We start from the raw sequence: 21,168 nt of genomic DNA on the forward strand, positions 1-21,168 counted from the left end.
ATCATTTTCAAATATTCTTTACTTTTTTCCCCTAGAATGGCGATATTCCATTAGCTGATGGCACAAGGGTTTTAAGTGCTTTTCAGAGTTTTGGCATCAGAAGTTTCCTTAACCATGCTTATTAGGCCTTGGAGAGTGTTAATTTTCTGGTAGAAAGGGAGTTTTGAGCTTTCGTTAGGATGTTTCCCAAATGCTTTAATTTCAGATATAGTTTAGTATAATTATGGCTGCTTTAACCAGGGCCATTTGAGAAAAAGCACTGAGTAGCTGATAAATAAATAACCATTGTAACATAGTTTAACATCCCATATACCAAAGGGAAAATGTGTATTCTGTGATATTAACTATTGTAATTGCTAATGCATCACAATTTAGGCAAATAAGTTCAAAGAATACCCAAGTTCTTGAAATTGTAAGCAGTCTTTGAGTCTGAATACAAATTGCAGCACTATTTAATACGGCGGGCCCTGGAGTGGAGTGAATAAAAAAATGAAAAGCCATCTATTTTACGTTTGGTAGTGTATATATGTCCATGCCACTCTCTCACTTTGTCACAGCTTACCCTTCCCCCTCCCCATATCCTCAAGTCCATTCTCTAGTAGGTCTAGTGGGAAGCAGCCGCATAGCACAGGGAGATCAGCTCGGTGCTTTGTGACCACCTAGAGGGGTGGGAGGGAGGGAGACGCAAGAAGGAAGAGATATGGGGACATATGTATATGTATAAATGATTCACTTTGTTATAAAGCAGAAACTAACACGCCATTGTAAAGCAATTATACTCCAATAAAGGTGTTAAAAAAAAAAGAAAAGCCAAATATACCTTATTAAAAATAATGAGAAAAAAGACCTTATTAATATGCATATTACTGAGAGTATAAATTGTTGAATGAATTAAGAGGAAAAGTAGGTTGCAAAACATTAGGAGCAGTATATTTTAATTATATATATTTTTAAAGTGACTATGAACTCTGTTTCAAAGCGCCGGAAATATATAGCCCATGTCCAGCCCAAGAACTGTTTTCTCTGAGCTAAATATTCCCAGTTTATAACAACTCATGTGACTTTAGTTCATATCCCTCCACCATCCTAGTCACATCCCTCTGGATGTGTTCTGCCTTGGTATTGTCCTATGAAAGATGCAGAACAGAAAACAACACTTAAGGTATTAGTCTGATCAACCACCTGTAGAAGAGTCTTATTTCATTCCATACTTGGGACTCAGTTTTCTATTAATGCAACCTAAGTTTACAGAGGCTTTTATGGTAGCCATATCATGTTGATCACTCATGTTGAGCTCACTCCCCAAACCTGAGAGATTATGTTAGCATACTAGCAATGTACAAGCGTTCCAATTTCTCAACATCTTCGCCAACACTTATTTTATTTTTATAATAACCATCCTTATGGATATAAAGTGATATCTCACTTTGGTTTTGAGCCATGTTTCCTTAGTGATGTAGAGAATCATTTTATGTGCTTATTGGCCATTTGTATATCTTCTTTGGAGACAAGTCCTTTGTCCATTTTTTAATTCGGTTGTTTTTATTTTTGTTGTTGAGCTGTAGAAGTTCTTGATATATTATAGATATTAATCCTTTATCAAATATGTTATTTACAAATATTTTCCCCACTCCATGGATTTCCTCTTCACTCTGTTGATTGCATCCTTTGATGTGCAGAAAATTTTAATTTTGATGAAATCCAGTTTATTTATTTTTTCTTTTTGACTGTGCTTTTGGTATCATATCCAAAAAATTCCTGCCAAATCCAATGTCATGAAACTTTTCCTCTATGTTTTTTTCTAAGAGTTTTATTGTTTGGGTTCTTACATTTAGGTCTTTAATCCATTTTGTGTTAATTTTGTGTATGACATAAGGTAAGAGTCCAACTTCATTCCTTTGCAGGTGGACATCCAATTTTCTAGCACTATTTGTTGAAAAGACTGTCCTCTCCCCATTGGATGGTCTTGGCACCCTTGTCAAAAATCATTTGACCATATATGGGAGGGTTTATTTTGGGGCTCTGTATTCTATTTCATTGGTCAATACATCTATCTTGATGCCAGAATAATCTTTTGTTTGTGATAAAAGTAGCACATATTTATTCCAGTTTGTCATTTGTCTTTTTACTTTGTTTATAGTACTTCTTTTGCCATGCAAAGTTGTTTTATTTTTATGTAGTTAAATTTATCAATGTTTTTCTTTGTTGCTTCTGTATTTTGTGTCACAGGAAACTTTTCCCTGTACCTAACTCATAAAGGAACACGCCCGTGTTTTCTTCTAGTACATGAATAACACTATAAGGTTTTCAGAGAAAAAGAGAGAGTAGACCCCTTTTTAGCAAATACATGATAATAAACTAAATTGAGAAACGACTACACAAAGACCACTGGCCAAGTTAGAATGTAATCTTTTGTGTAATAGTAATGATGACAATCATGATGATGATGGTGACAATGCTGACTATCTAATGACTTCATTTTCTGTACAATACACCATAGGAGGTCTTTGCATACAGTAAGTGTAGGGAAAGAAGAAAAACACAAGAGCTTTAACTTTAGAGTTATATAAACTTGAGTTCTAATACCTGTTTCACTAGATTCATTCCAAACTATCACTCACTCATGGTGTGATTTGGGGCAAGTTTCTTACATTCATTAAGTCTCCATTTTAAAATCTGTAGAATGGGAATAATCATATGATTTACTTCATGGAGTTGTAGATTAAATAAGATAATGCAGATAAAGTCCTTAGTGATTAGAATTAAATATTCCATACATATTAACTACTATTAATACAATTAGTATTAATTAGTTCACAAAATTCTCAATTTATAATTGAAATTACTGAAGCAGTGGAAAGTTAAAGTCATATAACTAGTATGTGTCAGAATTTGGACTCAAACCTAACCTCTGATCTGAATTTACTTCAAAGCTCCTATTCCCCTACTACATCAGTAGGAAGTCATTTTAACATGAATGCTCATTTTACAAAAGCCTAGAGTAGAGGGACCTTGTTGTTAAGAGAACTCTCTTCTGATTGGAAACAATGGTAATCATACAAGAAACAATGTACAAAACTGTAGTGTATGACCCCATGACCTTTGCCTCTTTTTCCACAGTCAAATGGGAAGTGATCCAAATTTTAGAGCTGAGAAGTGAGAGAAGATTAGGACTGGGAAGGTGTCACTGGATTCAGTAGTTAAGATCTTATGGTTGATTTTTGAGCCAGAAACCAGTGTGTAAGGTTAAGGAGTGAGTGTATTCCAGCAGCAGCAGGGTTGGCTCGGGGGCTAAGACTAGATAGGCTTTCTGGTGCAGGAGTTAGGAGAAGCCCTAGCAAGGAGGCAGAGGATGGATAGTGCAGAACATTTATTCCCCATGGCTCATATTTCCATAAAGGGAAGAGAATGTCCAGTCTACTCTCCAGGAATGGAAAATTATGGAAGGAATGTTTTCAGCTAATCTCCGAACTTCCACTTGTCCCAATAGATGAGTGACTTACCTTTTGTTGATTTGGAAGAAGGCTTAGCCCCCGACTCTTTTTCTTGTAAGCCAGACTGCAAATCAAGTGCAAAGAGGGCACATTCTGGGCTGCTGTTATAGGAGAAAGTTCAATTTAATAAAATTATTCAGCCAAACATGTAAAGAAACATTTACCAATCAGCTTCATCAATAGTAAAGTTAATGTTCTGATATCTATCTGTCCAAACGTGAAGGGAGAAAAAAGGAGTGCAATGGGGGTTAGTGGTAGGCAGAAAATGTAGCTGGTAGGTGGTTAGCTTCAGTAAGTTCTAGTAGCAGTGACATAGGCAGAATCTAGTTCCAGGTGGGAGCACTAGCTACAGAGATTCAAAACTGAATCTAAGGGGTGATAGTTGCTTCCTTGTGAGTAGTTTTGTCCTAGAATCTAAGCACAAGCTTACCCCTTAGGACTGGAATTTGTGGCCTTCAGTATGAGGACTGGTGGGATGCAGTACATCCAAACAAAAAAGTGGATAAATTGAGATAACATATATTGACTGCACTTTTGAGAAATGAGATAGTAAATGAAAGGCTAGAAATGCAAGATAACTTGTAGGGTAGCTAGAAGGGTTAAGAGAAGGATTTCCTAGGGCCTGGGAAATCTGACCATGCTTGCAGGGCTCATGAAAAAGGCAGCATTGAAGATACAAGAGAGTGGGAGCTATTCGTGGAGTGCATCCTGGAAGCCCAGGAGGGGACAGGCTTCAGGGCAGAGAGGAAGGGAGTAACCTTCAAAAGAAAGAGCACTCCTGAGTCAGGATGAAAAAAATAGAGACTGAATAAAGGAAAAGGACAATTTAAAGAAAAGGGAAATCAAAGGAGTTCTTGATTAGATAGAGTGTAAGAAAAACAGCTGAAGGTGACAGTGTAGCGTTAGTAGTGTAGAGTTAGTCATTTGAGGAAAATGAAAATGGTGTGAACTGCCATAAAGCCTTAAAAAAAGGGATGAGCTTTAATGATCTAAATGACACCAATTAGAGTAAATCCGCGGTTAGTGTAAATCCATGGTGAACCTACTAAGTTCAGCTTTGCAGTGTTTATTCAGCAGTGTTCTGTTTCCACGATCAGGAGGCACAGCAAAAGGTGGGATGGAAGTTGGATTAAATAAACTCAGTAGGTCAAACACTTTTTACCTTTTCTTTCCTAAAAAAAATTATGGGGACTCCCCTCGTGGCGCAGTGGCTGAGACTCTGTGCTGCCAACGCAGGGGGCCCGGGTTCGCTCCCTGGTCAGGGAACTAGATCCCACATGCATGCCGCAACTAAGAGTTTGCATGCCACAACTAAGGACCCTGTCTGCTGCAACCAAGACCTGGTGCAACCAAATAAATAAGTAAATAAATATTTTTTTTTAAATTATGGAATTTTACCATAGGGTCATCATTTTAAGTGTCTATTCTCTCTATTTGGTGGTATAGTGGTAAATATAGAAGTTGTAAAAAAGAATGTTGAACTCAAAACATACCTGGGAAGTAGTTTGTGTGGCTTGTTGGTCTATTTTAAAACTAAATTCAACATCTCAGATCACAAGTGAAGTGCTAATATTTATGGAAGCGTAAATGCCCATGCTAGACATTTGCTAGGGCACCACACAAATATGTAACTTGATTTAATTAAGTATTCCAGGGTTCTGGATCATTTATTAGTTGTACATCTACTAACTGCATCTCTCAGCAGCATAATATAAAGTGCAATATATAGTCTTTTTTTCTCCTTTATCTTATTATACCCAGTTGTTCCTCCAGTAAGACGTGAAACAGATGAATAAGTTCAGCGACACTGAAAGAGCAATTATAATGAAGTACCAACATATTTTACAGATTTTCAAAGGAATGAACAATATGAACTATTCTGGGGATGATGGACAGGATTTGGATGAAAAGGAAAGGAAAAAATTGGATATTTCAAACTACAGCCATCATGTGCTGGAATGCCCACAGCACGCAGGTCTAATTACTTTTGGGAAAGAGTAAAGGAGAATGAATCAGATATACTGAGACTGAGGCCGGGTGGGGTTGGGAGGGCTGCTTCATGGAGGGAGAGAAGGGAACCCCATCTCTGAGTATCTACATTATTGGTTTATCTGCTGGATCTAACACTTCTAGGTTGCTTTGGCTATGAAGTCATAACTATGGTGTGCTTTTCCACATGGTGTTCTATGAATATTATTATTTATAATAATTCCTTTCTAATGGCTTTCAAAACATGAAGTCTACACGTATCAGTGTTCTCTGTAATCATTAAGTAAGTCCCTCTCCCACAAACAATCCTCAGCCAACCAACCCATTAGTCTAAGTTAAACTGGAAACTAACAATTTTGGAGCATGCCACAAGGCCTTTAAGGAACTTATACTTTTTTCTTTTTAAAGTCTTAAAATATGTGGAATAAATATGAAGAGGTAGCAATTTAAATTTCTCTCTTAAAGCCAAAAACTAAGTCCAGATGTTTTTATTGGTTATAGCTCTAAAAGCAGCTAATGGGTTGATGCCATTTTACCCTTCCCCTGGAAAGTAAAATTTTTATATATCACTTATATGTGGAATCTAAAAAATAATACAAATGAACATGTTTACAAAACAGGAAAAGACTTAACATAGAAAACAAACTTAGGTTACCAAAGGGGAAAGAGGCAGGGGAGGGATACATTAGGAGTATGGGATTAACAGTTACACACCACTATATATAAAATAGATAAACAGCAAGGATTTACTGTATAGCACAGGGAGCTATATTCAATATCTTACAATAACCTATAATGGAAAAGAATCAGAAAAAATACATATTTATGTATAACTGAATCTAACACTTGAAACTAACACGATATTGTAAATCAACTATACTTGGATTAAAAAAATGAAAGTAAAAAAATTTTTTTAAATGCTTGAACGAAACCTGCTAGAATATATCCTATAACCCCCAAACTTACAGCAGATCTGATATAATACCAGGCTGACTCCTAATCAGAAAGCCCCAGACAGTTGCATGAATTATAAGGGATCTCAGGAGTCAACTTAGTTATAGAGCTCATAACTGAGCAGGGAAGACATGTTAAATTATTATGAGGTTATTTATTGAATTGTAGAGATAGTAAGTGCTCTGAAGATGTAATACAGGGAACCCTTGAGAGAATGACCCAGTCTGGGGGGTGGTCTCAAGAAAGACTGTCTAGCTAAGGAATGCTATGCATGTAGCAAATTTATCACCCCATGGAGATTCTAGAATGTAAAAGAACAAGCAAATTATCATCAGCAAGCACCTCTTTTGCATTGCTATGTCTCTTATTTTCTCATAAGCACTTTATAAACATTAATTCTATCCTCATAATTTCCCCATGAGGTAGGTGCTATTATGACCGTCATTCCCATTTTGCATATGGAGAAATTGAGACACAGAGCGGTGAAGTAAGTTGTACCTGGTCCCATAGTGACATCATGGCTTAGCTGGGATTTGAACCCTGGTGATCTGAGTCACCAAACTGTGCTGCTTCTCAGCCCACATATAGCAGAGGGGAAGAAGCAAGTGCACCAAGGTATAAAATATATTGAGATTAGCTTAAGTACATATGTCTTCTGCATCCAGTAGAAAATTCAATCAGATCAAGGATTACTAAATTCCACCAGAAATCAAAGTGGAGCTGAGTAATATTTTGACATATAATTTTTATTTTCTCTCACCTAATTTTTCCTCTTATTCTTTTCCATATTCAAGCCAGTAGCCCTCTGTGCTCTACTACTTCAGGTGTAGAAAGTAAAAATAGCCCCTATCCTTTCTGGCTTTTCTTTCTAAAAATAAAACTAAGCCCATAGAAGAACTTACACTCCTTATGGAGGATGCATAAGGGAGAACATGTTTGCAGGAGCAAACCAAGTTTGAAAAAAGTAGGAGGAAGAAAAAGGCTTTCGGCAGGGAGGGAGGTCCTGGGGCAGGAGTCAGATGCAGCTTTCAGGAAATATCTGGGGAGGCAGAAGAACCCAGTGCAGGACGGCTTCCAACACTGGCTGTGACTGTGGAGGAAGGACAACATGGAAGTATCAGAGTGCCGCCAGCCTGGAGGGACAAAGAATGTGGAAAGAGACAATGAGTGTGAATTCAGTGGGACACCATCAGGAAACCACTGTCTTCATCCATGTCCTGGTCGGTGTATCCTTTCTACAACTTGGCAACATCTCCAAGAAATCCCATAGAATTTCTGGTCATTTTCAAACCATGTCTACAGTCTCATCTTTAGGTAAGCATAAATGTAACTCTAATTTCCTGCTTACGATAAGACTTCTCTTCTCTCAGCTGAGGTCTGACTCCTGCCTTTGTTTGGGTACCAGGATTAGGAAGTGCAGGCTGCTTCTACTGCGGTCTTCTTCTAAACTCCAACTCCCAATACCATGACCTCCTCTCCCCACCCCCAAGGTGAAGGAGGAGGGCCGAGAGCAAAGAGCAAAGCCCGACTTACTTAGCTTTGCCGTTCCTAGTCTGTCAAATGTAGACTCTCTTTCTCTCCCAAGTTGTATGTGCAGATGATTTAAATATCTCCTAGTCAGGGCACTCTAGTCTGCACTGTTCTCTAGTAGGATACCTTCCAAATGACCTCTTACTGTCCCCTGCAGTGCCCGCCCTCTAGGGGTGCACCCACAGTCTCCTTCTGCTGGGGTCCTTTCACTTCAACCGGCAGCCTCCTGAGCTGGCTCAAACCTGGCTCCTCTCAGTGTCCACTTGTGATGTGCAAAATCCTGGAAAAATGGCACATTTTGAGCATGGAGGAAGTTTCCAAAAGAAGCAGAAGTTAAAATTTCCTCCAAGCAGGCGTAATGGGAAGTCCGGAGTCAGAAATTAAGGTGAGTTTTACAAAGTAAATGGATATATATTTTTTGCACAGTTATGTTTGTGGTTTGAGAGTCATACCTGCTAAAACAGTAAGTCTCCTCTAGAACGTTGTCCCTGGAACTGTGTAACACATGGCCCTAATCATCTATTAACGTAGGCCAAGTTTTTGCGCATTGCAATAAATTTTCTTGGACTTTCTAGGAATGGTTGAAGAGGGAGTTGTCAATTGCCGTTATCTTATAGGAGGCGGAGGAATGAGTTACTCTCTAATCAGTTTGTAACCATGTAAATCATGGTATCCAATGAGGAGTGCCTTCTGGTTTCTCATTCAAGATTTAACGACAGTCTTCTTTAATAGAACAATGTGAAGAAAGAGCTTCCTTCCCCTCCTCTCCTCCCCTTCACCCTCCCTCTTTCTTCTTTTGTCAGTTGATCAATAGTAGCTCAACATCCACCAGTCACTGCTAATTGCTAATTGTCACAAAGTTGGCTTCTGTTCACCCTCTACTTTCTAGATTTTAGCTTGTCCTTGTGGCAGCAGGGGACCATCATGTTTTGATAATTTGCTATTCTATTGATCTTCTCTGTTAATTTACAAAATAGTTAGCAAAAATATCCATTACCTGGGCGTTTATCCAATATTAATAGCCATTCTAAAAGGACAAAATTCCGTACTTAAAAATATGTGATGTTACTGTGTCACTGGATTCCACTTTATCTCTAAAGACCCAGATGCTGCTGGGTCAACTTTGACATGCTTAGTTAATGCGAAAAAGAGAACAAAGAAAATAGACCTACATAATGGGTCTGCAGTTAAAAAAAGGAGGCAGCATGGTTGGGGGGGTCTCTCAAGAATCACACCTATGTATAATGCTTCTCACTCTGGCTTTCTGACTTGTCAAATCTTTTGATTTTTCAATTACACATCTCTGGATCCTTAGAAAGGTAACAATACCTAAGCCTAGAAAATCTGTTAAAATTCTTTAAAAAGAAACAAAAAGCAAGGAAAGTGGAACAGAAACAGAAATGGCTGTTTTCAGCTCACAAAACAGAATACGTTTTTGGAAGGATGACGTGGTTTCATAACAATTTCAGGTCAGTAGTTCATATTACTCTTCTAAGGCTCATCCCTTAATTGGTTATGAGTTCTTTTATAATTGTCCTCAGAGTTCCCTGTAAACCCATAAATGCCTATTCAGCAAAATTGGCAGATTAAAAACTCTCATTCTTTAAATGTGTTCAAAAATGCATTTTATAAACGAATTATGTATTTCAGACCAGCTAATTTTTGCTGATAAAATACATGTTAGATGTGCAGATTTTATCCCATCATCATCTCCATTGATTACTGACAGAATTAGTAGTGATCCAATAGTGTGGAATACAATTAAATTAAACAATTTCAAATGGATGGAGGAGGGCATTTTGTCCTAATGCGAATCATTTTGTTTTAGTGAAACCTACTACACGCGTATATTTATTAGCCATTCACATATCTCCTAGGCACTGATGAGCCATGCAAAACATAGTGATGGGCTGAGAAGTATCCCATGCTATTGTACCCAAAGGTAATTAACATCTAAATCCTGGAAACGGTGCACTGAGTGGGCAGTAAACCGGTTTAGATATGACAGCTGGCAACATCATCTGCTGGGCAGCACATTGCTTCTGAATTCCATTCAAGGCCATCCTCTCCTGAACGCAAATTACATCTCTCAACTCCTTAATTCCTCCAGCATTAAAGGTTGGGAGAAATGCTTGGGAAGAGAGAACATTGGTGAGGATTCCCAAGGTCTTGTTTTATGAGAGCTTTCCATTTCACACCAATTTATAATTCATATATTAACTAAGTGGTTCTTAAACACATTAGGGGAATCCCTAGCCTTAAAACCTTTAAAATGTCTGAGGATTTTTGTTACCTCCATAAGGTGATGGAAGTAAGGTAGAATATAACACTCTGAATACAAATACATTGTATTTATATAATTATAATAGGGTTTATAAGTCTATATCACTATCTGCCTACTTTTTGTAAATGTCAATATTTGCATATATTAATTTTTAATAGTTACATCTTAAGTCAGGAATTTTGACTTAAATTTGAGGAGAAAGGCAAAATAGGAACTTCTTAGCTTGAGCACAAGAAAAGCGAAGTGTTCCCAATTCTCATATTAAAATCACCTGAGAGATTTTTAAAAATACTGAATCCTTGGATCCACTCCAAAGCAATTAAATCAGACTTGCTTAAGAGACCTGGGCATCAGGATCTTACAAACTTATTCACATGTTTCTGATATGTAGCTGAAGTTGAGACCCGCTGGAAAAGGTCAACCGACAACCAGTAAGAAGAGGAGGTGTCTTCTAGCTGTGGTGGAGGCTGGGGAGTAGGGCAAAAACTGCTTAGAGCATAACGGAATTGCCCTGGGAGCAGTTCTGCATGAAGAAAGGAGCTGGAGAGCCAATTAGGGCTTGATGGAATAAAGCAGGTAGGCTTTTACGATCACCACGTGAAGAAGGGCTTGGTCTGGGAAGAGGCTGAATCAAAATTTCACGACAGTGATGTTCAGAGGGTCTCAATCTCAGATATAATCCTATTCTGTTGACTGTAATCACCAATCTGCAGAATAGTCAACAAATCCTGCATTAAGGAACTTTTGAGCAATCCAAAAATTGCTATTCATGTCTTAGCCCTGAAGACAGTTAGGAAAGAAAAGTTTGCATTAAATGAGCCACTATTTATTGGGCATTAGCTCTGCATGAGACACTATGGAAGATATAAATAAATACATGGTCTCTGCCTCTTATGAGCATATTTCCAGTGAGTTGGAAGGAATTGTAGCACTGATCTCATGTTCCATATTATAGCAAATGTTCCATATTATAGCAAATGTTCACTTTCAAATCATCTTTCTTCACGCCTTACTTCTTCAACACGACTTAAGAACTATTTAAAAACAGTCAGTGACTAGTTGTCATGGAGTGGGTCAGATTGTACGTGCTATGGTTTTAAACAAGAAGAGATCACTGTGGACAGGGCTGACCTAGGAGAAGGCTTCACAGGGGGCTTATACCCGAGCTGGGTTTGAGGCTGAGCTGGCTGTAGTTAAGTGACAGGAGGCTGTTGTTGGTCTTGGGGATGCGTTTCCCTGCTGTCACTGTTGTCCTTTGGGGGAGTCAGAGACAGGTTTGGTTTGCTGACAGTCAGGCGGCCTCACTGCACCAGCATCTCCAGGAGACGTGACACCACACACGAGCCAGCTTCCACAAAAGGCTGCGTAACTGAACCTCGGTCCACACTGCCACACCATTCACACACTCTGTGAACCACACACACGCATCACCATCACACCCGGGAGCCTTTACCAGGCCAAAGCAATTGGCATTTTATCTAAAGAAGGAGCACCAAATCTGAGAGCATAGTTGGAAAAAGAATAAATAAATGATTTATTGATATTATATTACAATATATGACAAAATCATATTTTATGTTTCTAGACTTTATAGGCCACCTCGTGGTCACTTAAGTTCATTAAAAGCTAAAGTTCTGGGAGAGGTTAGTTGCCATTAACAAGACTAATCAAGAATGGGATAAATGAAAGGTATCTGAGTATGGGGAATAGAGAGAGAGGAGCGGCCCACAGGGAGAGGCAGGGTGCCAAGAGGAAGGAGGGGACACTTAAAAGGCAGTGGGAGACAGCCAACAAACACTGTCCGCTCCATAGTTTTCCTGAAGGCAGTCTTTGTCGGAGTAGTCCTGGAGTTTCCCCAGAGCTTCAGCTTCCCAAGACTGGCTGTACATTGGTGTGGCCTGGGGACCTACCCAGTGAATCAGAATCACTGAGATGGGACCCAGGAACGGACAATTTTTATTTTTTATTTTTATTTTAAGTAAATCAATGTTGTGGAAAGCTTTATTCTTTCTTTCTTTCTTTTTTTTTTTGGTCTGCCATCAGCTATTTTTTAAATTGAAATATAGTTGATTTACAATATATCAGGTGTACAGCAGTGATTCACTTGTACATATATATATATATATATATATATATATATATATATATATATATATATACTTTTTCAGATTCTTTTCCATTATAAGTTGTTAAAAGATACTGAATATAGTTCCCTGTGCTATACAGTAGGTCTTTGTTGTTTATCTATTTTATATATAGTAGTATCTGTTAATCCCAAATTCCCAATTTCTCTCTCCCCGCTTCCCCCTTTGGTAACCATAAGTTTATTTTCTATGTCTGTGAGTGTATTTCTGTTTTGTAAGTAAGTTCATTTGTATCATTTTTTTAGAGTCCACACATAAGTGATATCATATAATATTTGTCTTTGTCTGACTTACTTCACTTTGTATGATAAACTCTAGGTCCATCCGTGTTGCTGCAAATGGCATTATTTCATTCCTTTTCATGGCTGAGTAATGTACAACTTTTAAAATGCCACAGATGGTGCTGATGTGCAGGCACACAGTGTTCTAGAACAGACCTGGCAGGAAAGGCCTGGGATGGATCATTGGAGGCTCGTCCACCTGCAGTGTGATCTTAGGCACCAGAGAGGCTACAGAGTAAACAATCCCAAGGTGCTGGACAACAGATATCAAACCCCAGTGTGCATAGGAATACCCTGTTAAATGAAGATGTCTGGGTGACAAGACCAGAGGTTTATGATTCAGCACATCTTACGACTCAGGCCAGGAACATAAGTCTTTAACAAACTCCCCAGATGATACTGATGCAGGTGGGTCGAGGACCTCAATTTGAGAAACACTGTGCTGGGTGTTGCCAGGACGTGGATCACGAACCACCTTGCACACTGACCAGTGGAGAAGCCAGGTGACCTAGCTCCTTGAGTCCTCCTGGGAAGAGTTGGGGACAACACATCCAGCCCAGCTTTTTTACACCATGTGGGCTTCATAGAATGAGCATTGTTCACACTACATAGGCCCTGGCCTCCTTCCTACATTATGTGTTTCTTTTCTCCTCCTCTTCTTTGTGAAGAAGGAAATGTGTTAGCCTCTGAGGTGGATCAGACTGAGGTTGGAGAGTTGTCAGCTGAGCAGATCAGATGGGTTATTTCGCAAACCTGGGGAGATTTCGCTCAGTTTTTACTTGATGATGCTTCCATGTAGGGTAATTTAACTTTCTTTCGAGAAAGATTTTTTTTAATATTCAATAATTGTGAAGGCAATTATTTTGTTTTTATTGACTATTTCTTTTAATACCAAGAGTAAAGTGACTTTAAATGAATTCCTAAAGAAACAAACAGCCACTTAAAAATATTTTGGAATCTTCATGACGGGTAACAAACGTTTTTCTTATTTAATGTGTTTTGTTATTTATGTTGTGTATATGTATTGAATATACACAACTGTTCTGTCTGCAAAACTTCTAACAAAGAGAAAATTAAAGCCCAGTAGATGGCACTGTTTGCTACTTTTTTACAAGGTAATTCAGCAAGGAAACATTCCCCTCACCCCCAAATCTATTTGTTTTTACAATAATATAAATCCAACCTCCATTTTTAAAAAGGACTTCTTACAAGAAGCCCAATCATTCTGTCCTTTTCTGGACCTACACTGAGTAACTCTGTCACAATTTATTAAATAGAAAAGTACTTGAGGATTATTAATCTTGAGTGTAGAATGCATTTAACTTGCTCCTTTTCCTTCAGTGCTGCTGAGACAGCTGTATTTCCCCTCCTCCACCCACCCCCATACACTCTACAGATGCTCCCTCTTCAAAAAAGATGTAGGTTAAAAATCAATTTCAGGCCAGAACTGCACTTGTGTTTAAATGAAATTATGTTTGTATTGGGATTATACCTATAGCTGTTCTCTAACATCATTTTTTTTCAAACGCTATAATACATATATGAAAAAACCCTTCATTTTGTCTTTTGACATGAGAAGGAACTAATGTGTGACCCATATGTGTAGGTCACTGAGATCAGAAGGGGCACTGGTGTGAGCTCTGGGGTTCCAGTCCCAGGTCTAATCATAGGACCCTGGGTCCAGTATTTAACTTGTCTGAACATCATTTTTACCATGTGTATAATTGTGATAACAATGCCTATGCCATAGGAATATTATGAAAATGAAACTCGATAGTAGAAGCATCCAGTACAGTGCATGATCCATAAGAGGTACTCAAGTAGTGGTATCTGTTGTTTATGGTGTTATATCAAACAATCTCCTAGAGTCAGTCATGCCTGACACAAAACTTTCTAAAGACTTCAGAAAAATAAATTCCATAATCTCCATTAGCAATATATTTAGTCGTAACCCTCCCCCAACCTATGGGATGCTAATTTACTGTGTTTTCTCATCATTAGCATCAAACCTATATTTTTAAGCTTCTTGGGCTTTAGAGGCACACAGAGGCAATTCAGCAAGCATCATTTACTATTGAAGGTTAAGGCAGTCATACCCTGTAATCTCCTACTCAGCTGCCAATACTAATTTAATACAGAGAGGTGAACACATGGCTGAAACATTTAGTGTAGTGTCTATTTTGGCCATCTCAGTTTAAGATTATGAAAATTATATATTGTCTACAAAAGCTAGTATTTCTAGTTAGTGATAGTTTCCCAACATCAGAGCACTAAAGACATCAAAGTGCCAAGGTATTCTACTACGAATTAAAATTTGATGTCTGTCGGTATTCAATTTGATAAAAATTCAGAAGCCAAGCAGAAAAAGATTAACAAAATGAACTGGAATATTCAGAAGGAAGAAAAATACCAACTAGTAAAGAGAAAAGGCGGGGGGGAATCACCCTAAAAGCAACTTGAATTTTCTATATTTATCTGTGTGTATTTGCTCCACTTGGTTGTCAATTTTAATTGGTCTGCAGCATGCTGGGGTTCTAATGTATTCAGAATTTCAATTGTTATTTCCGCCATCTATTATAGTGTCCCTAAAATGCAGTCTATTCTTGGTGAATAATAAGAGTTTCTCTCTTTGTTGAAATAAATAGCTTATTAAATCTACTGTTAGTTTTTATACCTGGTGACACAACTGTTTAGAAGTGCAGAAAATGAGAAACTGTCTCCTTCACAAATCATATTTACTAAGAGCAAGGTTGATTCCTCAAGGTTGGTCGAATGCTATTTAAGATTTTGTAAAGGTTAAAGCCAAGGCAGGTATATACCAAACTGTCAGAAGTTCACTACTGATACTCATGTCTCTCCAATGCAATTGTTTTCTGGATGCCAAGACTATTTTTAAAAAGGAAAGAATCCTACTGTGCTGTGTGTATGTTTGCATGCTATATCTATATAAACCTTGATGGTTCTAAAATTTGAGAGGCCACATGATATACTGAAAAGTGCATAGGCCTTGGAGAAAGATGGATGTGGATTCTTAGATAGATACCAGCATTTATTTGTTTTCTTACCTTGGGAACTTATTTAAACTTTCTGAAGCAGAACTTTGTCATCTATAAAAAATGAGGATAATAATACATGCCCTATAGGAAGTGACTGGTGTATTTTATCACAGTGCCTGAAAAATAGGAATAGCTCAATATTCCCTTAAAAATTAACTCAGAACATAGGTGGGCCCTTAAACAACTTTATATATGAAAATCTGGATTTACAACTACAAAAAATTAGTTGTTGATAAGTTTTTAACATAATTTTAAGAGAAATAAAAATAGAACCATTTTAAAAAGCCTCTATTAGTGCATTTAAAGTTTAACAAGAATAACACTGTACAAAACATTAAGTACAATGAAATAAACTGTAGAATTAACAGAACACCAAAAGGAAGACATTATGTTGTTTCTGAGCCATTCATTTGTTGACTCCTATTAATGAAAATTAACTTCCCTACTTGAGTAACACCTAACAACTATTTGTCTATGTTTTACTTTAAATAGGACTAGTTGATATTTAGATGTTTAGGTTTGTTAATTTAGCTAGTGTCATGTATGTGTGTATATATTATTTTGTGCTGTTCATAAATATTAGTTAATATATGCCTGATCAGGATATGGAAATTAAAGGTTAAGCAAAATAAACATAAAGAAGACACAAGGGTCATGGGGTAGGGAGTTGGGACCCACTATCTTCTGTCCTTTTCTCTGCATGTCTCTCAGATCTCTCATTTGATATGAAAAGTTGGAAAAGTACTGAAAATCTCAGATGGTTTTATTGAAGGGATAATAAAATTGAACTACCACATGTTGATATTGGATGCAGTCATGAATCCAGGGTTGTATATTCTACAATTTCTCAAAATGTTATTACAACATTCTATCATACAGTCTTCATTTTACATAAGATTTTCTTCCAAGAGAAATAGTTTGATGGATGTTTTGTCAGTTTACTAGAAATTGAAAAACTGAACTGAGGACACAAAGTTAGCTGAATTTACCAAATATGTGTGTCTAACAGAGGCTGCATGGCTGAGAAAGGGTTGGTAGTCTCTTGGTTCATAATCAGAATTGATTATGATTTGGAGAAATAAGACAGTAAGTTCAACCACTGACTTCCTTGATGAACCCATTTTGAAAAGCTAATTAGGCAAAATGCTACTAAAAGACTAAGATGCATCTGCAAAATGAAAGCATATATATATATATATATATAAAGGCTGTGGAGGATGTCGATTTTGTCCCTAAACTAGTGCACATTCCAACATGTGCATTGTCATTTGATTCTGGCACCATCAAGGGTTGAAGATCACTCTAGCAACTAATATGTGAGCGAGCAGTTCCTTCGGCTCAGTCTAGTCTAGGTGAGAGGATTACTCACTATTTCTGGCCACATCTAAGAAAAGCAGCCGCTGAGAAATGCACAGCCATTCTCATACCCTCCCCTTCCCTACTCTCTACAATTCCCAACTCCCCTATTGCACAATCCAGCTTGTGTGACCAACACTTTTCAAAGCTCAATGTAAGCACACCAATGTCTCAGAACTCTCATATGCCATTAGCACAAATAGGGGACCTTAATAGCAGTCTCTCAATCACAAGTCACGTGTGTCCTGGTATCAGGGCCTGACTTCTGGACAACACAGAAGATTCTGGCAATAAACACATCACACATTTTCTTAATGAAATGAAAAGTTAAACTTTTAAGGGCTCTTCTCCTGTATTTTGCAAGTTATAGTTGAGTCTATTAGAGAAATGGCTATGTGCCTGAGCTACTGATCAGGGATAGCAACTTGTTGGGCAAATGATGTGATTGGAAAGTAGGACTGAAAGCTGGCATCACAAGTTTTGCTAATGAAACAGAAAATTTTCAATATATAACGGGTTTCCGTGGGTTGAGCAGCAGCCTAGATGGCAGGGGTGTCAGGCCTTGCCATGAATTCAATGATTATTTCTTGAATCCTGCCAATAGGATATCCATATTAATTAATTAATTAAACAACTATTTACTAAACACTTGCTGTGGACCCCAGTCAGAGTTAAGTGCACATATTCAAAGGAAAGAAAATAGATATGCTTCCTGACATGTTCACAGACCAGTCCTGGTTATGGCTATGAAGTTCCTGGGGTATCAGTTAAGAAGAGCATGGGCAGAGATTCTGCAGGCTTGGATTCCTCCCTAGCTGTGCTGCTAACTTGCCGAGGGATATTAGTGAGGGCGTTTAACCTTGCAGTCTCACTCTCTGCTTTCATACAAGGAGGCTAACAACAGTTAGCCTAGATAGGGCCTAGATAGGGCAGTTAGTGAAACTTCCTCGCAGTGGTGGTGTGATGGACAAACCAGATAATCGATATGAGGATGCTTTGAAAACTGTAAAGTACCCATTTTATTTTCACCTTGCAATAGACAGAAATAATAATTTCCACCTATTCACCTCACATGCAAGCTGCTGCTTCTTGGCATGTATTGAACAACAATGCTCACTCCCTGATTTATAAAGAGAATTAGACAGAGTTCCTGCCCTGTGGTTTTAAACTAGGCAGACATGCATGATAAACTGATGAGAAAACATTCAAGGTAGACAGTATTGTGGTAGACATTAATGTGTTTATAAAAGGCCTACGAATTTCTTAGATGGAAAGTGCTATGGACATTTTCCATAGTCCTTAGGATGTTTGCTTCTTGTGAAATAATGTAAAATACATATTTTTTAACCTAATGTAAAATAAAAAGAAAGCTACAGGAGGATTGAAAAGAAAAGAAGTTGAGTAAAAAGAAGGAAATAAGTCAGACAGAAAGACAAATATGATATCACTTATATGTGGAATCTAAAAATATGATACAGGACTTCCCTGGTGGCACATTGGTTAAGAATCAGCCTGCCAATTCAGGGGTCATGGGTTTGAGCCCTGGTCCGGGAAGATCCCACATGCCGTGGAGCAACTAAGCCCGTGCACCACAACTACTGAGTCTGCACTCTAGAGCCCACGAGCCACAACTACTGAGCCAGCGCACCACAACTACTGAAACCTGCGTGCCTAGAGCCTGTGCTCTGCAACAAAAGCCACCACAATGAGAAGCCTGTGCACCACAACAAAGAGTAGCCCCCGCTCACCACAACTAGAGAAAGCCTGCATGCAGCAACGAAGACCCAATGCAGCCAAAAATAAGTAAATAATAAAATAAAAATAAATAAATTTATTTAAGAAATAATAAAAATATGATACAAATGAACTTATTTACAAAACAGAAAACAAACGTATGGTTACCAAAGGGGAAAGGATAGGAGGAGGGATAAATTAAGAGCTTGGGATTAACAGATACATACTACAATATACAAAACAGATAAACAACAAGGATCTACTGTATAGCACAGGGAACTATTTTCAATATCTTGTAATAAACTAAAATGGAAAAGAATCTGAAAAAGAATATACATATGTACATATATGTACGTATAACTGAATCACTTTGCTGTACACCTGAAACTTTGTAAATCAACTATACTTCAATTAAAAAAACAAGAAGGGAATAAATAACGTGGGGCAATTAAGTCCAACAAGATGTACTGAACACCTTACTATATGCTTTATACTATGCTGTGTCCTTGATGGGGGAAACATTGATGTTGGCATGAGGTGAACAAGCATGTTCTTTATTTTGCTCTAGAAACTATGCCAAGTAGTTCAACTCATGGTTGACTGCGATCCTATAGTTTTGAAATTATTAATATTTTTAAGTAGTAACAATTGTAGTAATACCCTCAGATATTTTAGCATCTATATAATGCCTTAGATTTTACAAAATTTTTATGTGAACAATCTAATGTAATCCTCATAATAATTTTGTGAGATGGGCATCACCATTATCTCTAATTTACAGATGAAAAAGTTGGGCAGGCGTTGGTAAAATAACTTACTGAAAGTAAGACAGTAATTGGGAGACCCATGGCTTGACCCAGGTTTTCTGACTCTAAGATGTGTTTTCCATCTTCATGTCACATAAGTCAACAGTCTAAAATAAAGCACTATGAAGCCTGAATTTGGATGCATTGTGCCCTTACTCTCATCTTATTCCATTTGTAGAATTTACAAGTCAATTCCATTGGTTTCCAGAGTAATGCAGTTATTAGAAGAATTTCGTGAAATGGTTGTTCGGGGCAAACACTGCCTTCTTAAGGAATGTCACTGTGAAGTTGTTGTTTTTTTTTAAAATATTTATGTATTTATTTTATTTTTGGCTGCGTTGGGTCTTCGTTGCTGCGCATGGGCTTTCTCTAGTTTCAGCGAGTGGGGGCTACCCTTCGTTGCGGTGCATGGGCTTCTTGCATTGGTTTCTCTTGTTGCGGAGCACAGGCTCTAGGCACACGGGCTTCAGTAGTTGTGGCGCATGGGCTTAGTTGCTCCACAGCATGTGGGATCTTCCCACACCAGGGCTCAAACCTGTTTCCCCTGCATTGGTAGGCAGATTCTTAACAACTGTGCCACCAGGGAAGTCACTGTCACTGTGAAGATTTAATTGTGGATTGTGGTTCTGCATAGGTATGGGATATATTTCTTTCATAAGATTGTTAGAATGCTCAAAAAAAGAAAAGGAGACCTGATGTGAGATTCACTGAAAAGTTTAAAGCATTTATTTTATTTTCATTAGTTATAGGTAATCATGTGTAACATGAAATCTAAAAAGAGAGTGAAAATAGCTTTAAAGAAATATAAGCCAAATGCAAAGTCATAATTGACATTTCTTTTTTAAGAATGAAATAAGATTCTAGTTAACTAATTAATGAGAAGTCTAATTAATGAGAAGCCTATATGAGTAAAACACATACACAATCACATAATTATGTATGGTTGTTAGCAAAACTTAACTGATTTCTTGGAAATTCTAATAGTCTTCTAGTCCAAGAACAGATTACTACATGGCCCCTTTGCCAAAGTTAGGGTAAAAGACAACAACTACTACAATAAGTTGGGGTAGTGCCTTAGTTGAGGCTCATATAAGAGAATACCACAGACTGGGTAGCTTAAACAGTATTTCTCTCTCACAGTTCTGAAGGCTGGGAAGTCCAAGATCAAGGTGTTGGCGGATCCAGGGTCTGGTGAAGACTCTCTTCCTGGCTTGCAGATGGCCATCTTCTTGTCTTATCCTCACATGGTAGAGAGCAAGCTCTCATGTCGCTTCTTGTAAGGCTTGTAAGGCCACTAATCCCATTCATGAGGGCTCCACCCTCATGACCTAATTACCTCCAAAGGCCCCACTGCCTAATACCAATACCGTCACTGGGGATCAGTCTTCCACATAATGAATTTTGGGGGGACACATTCAGTCCATAGCAGGTAGCTTAGATCTCTCTCCCTCTCTCCCTCCCTCTCTCTCTCTCTCTCTCTCTCTCCCTCACACAGACACACACATGCACACAAGATCTTTAACAAAATATCTTTTACCAC

At 38.0% G+C, this 21,168-nt stretch overlaps 2 protein-coding genes across 3 annotated transcripts in view; both read left to right on the forward strand.

Annotated features, from left to right (window-relative positions):
* The window catches only part of CCDC122 (coiled-coil domain containing 122), a 38,062-nt gene extending 32,785 nt beyond the window's left edge, over positions 1 to 5,277 (forward strand). Inside the window, exon 5 of one of the 2 annotated variants that reach the window (XM_060080158.1) lies at positions 5,256 to 5,277. In XM_060080158.1, coding sequence (XP_059936141.1) covers positions 5,256 to 5,270 — 15 coding nt within the window. In that variant the 3' untranslated portion in view covers positions 5,271 to 5,277. Of the gene's footprint in view, positions 1 to 2,229; positions 2,311 to 5,255 lie in introns of those variants that run through there. The other variant, XM_060080157.1, reaches the window with a different exon arrangement.
* Positions 5,278 to 8,325: 3,048 nt separating this feature from the next.
* LOC132477405 (uncharacterized) overlaps positions 8,326 to 21,168 on the forward strand; it is a 244,391-nt gene continuing 231,548 nt past the window's right edge. The window contains exon 1 of the mRNA XM_060079771.1: positions 8,326 to 8,352. Within this exon, the coding sequence (XP_059935754.1) occupies positions 8,326 to 8,352 (27 nt within the window). The remainder of the gene's footprint in view (positions 8,353 to 21,168) is intronic.

Source organism: Mesoplodon densirostris, chromosome 17 (assembly GCF_025265405.1).
Source record: "Mesoplodon densirostris isolate mMesDen1 chromosome 17, mMesDen1 primary haplotype, whole genome shotgun sequence".
NCBI classification, from domain to species: domain Eukaryota; kingdom Metazoa; phylum Chordata; class Mammalia; order Artiodactyla; family Ziphiidae; genus Mesoplodon; species Mesoplodon densirostris.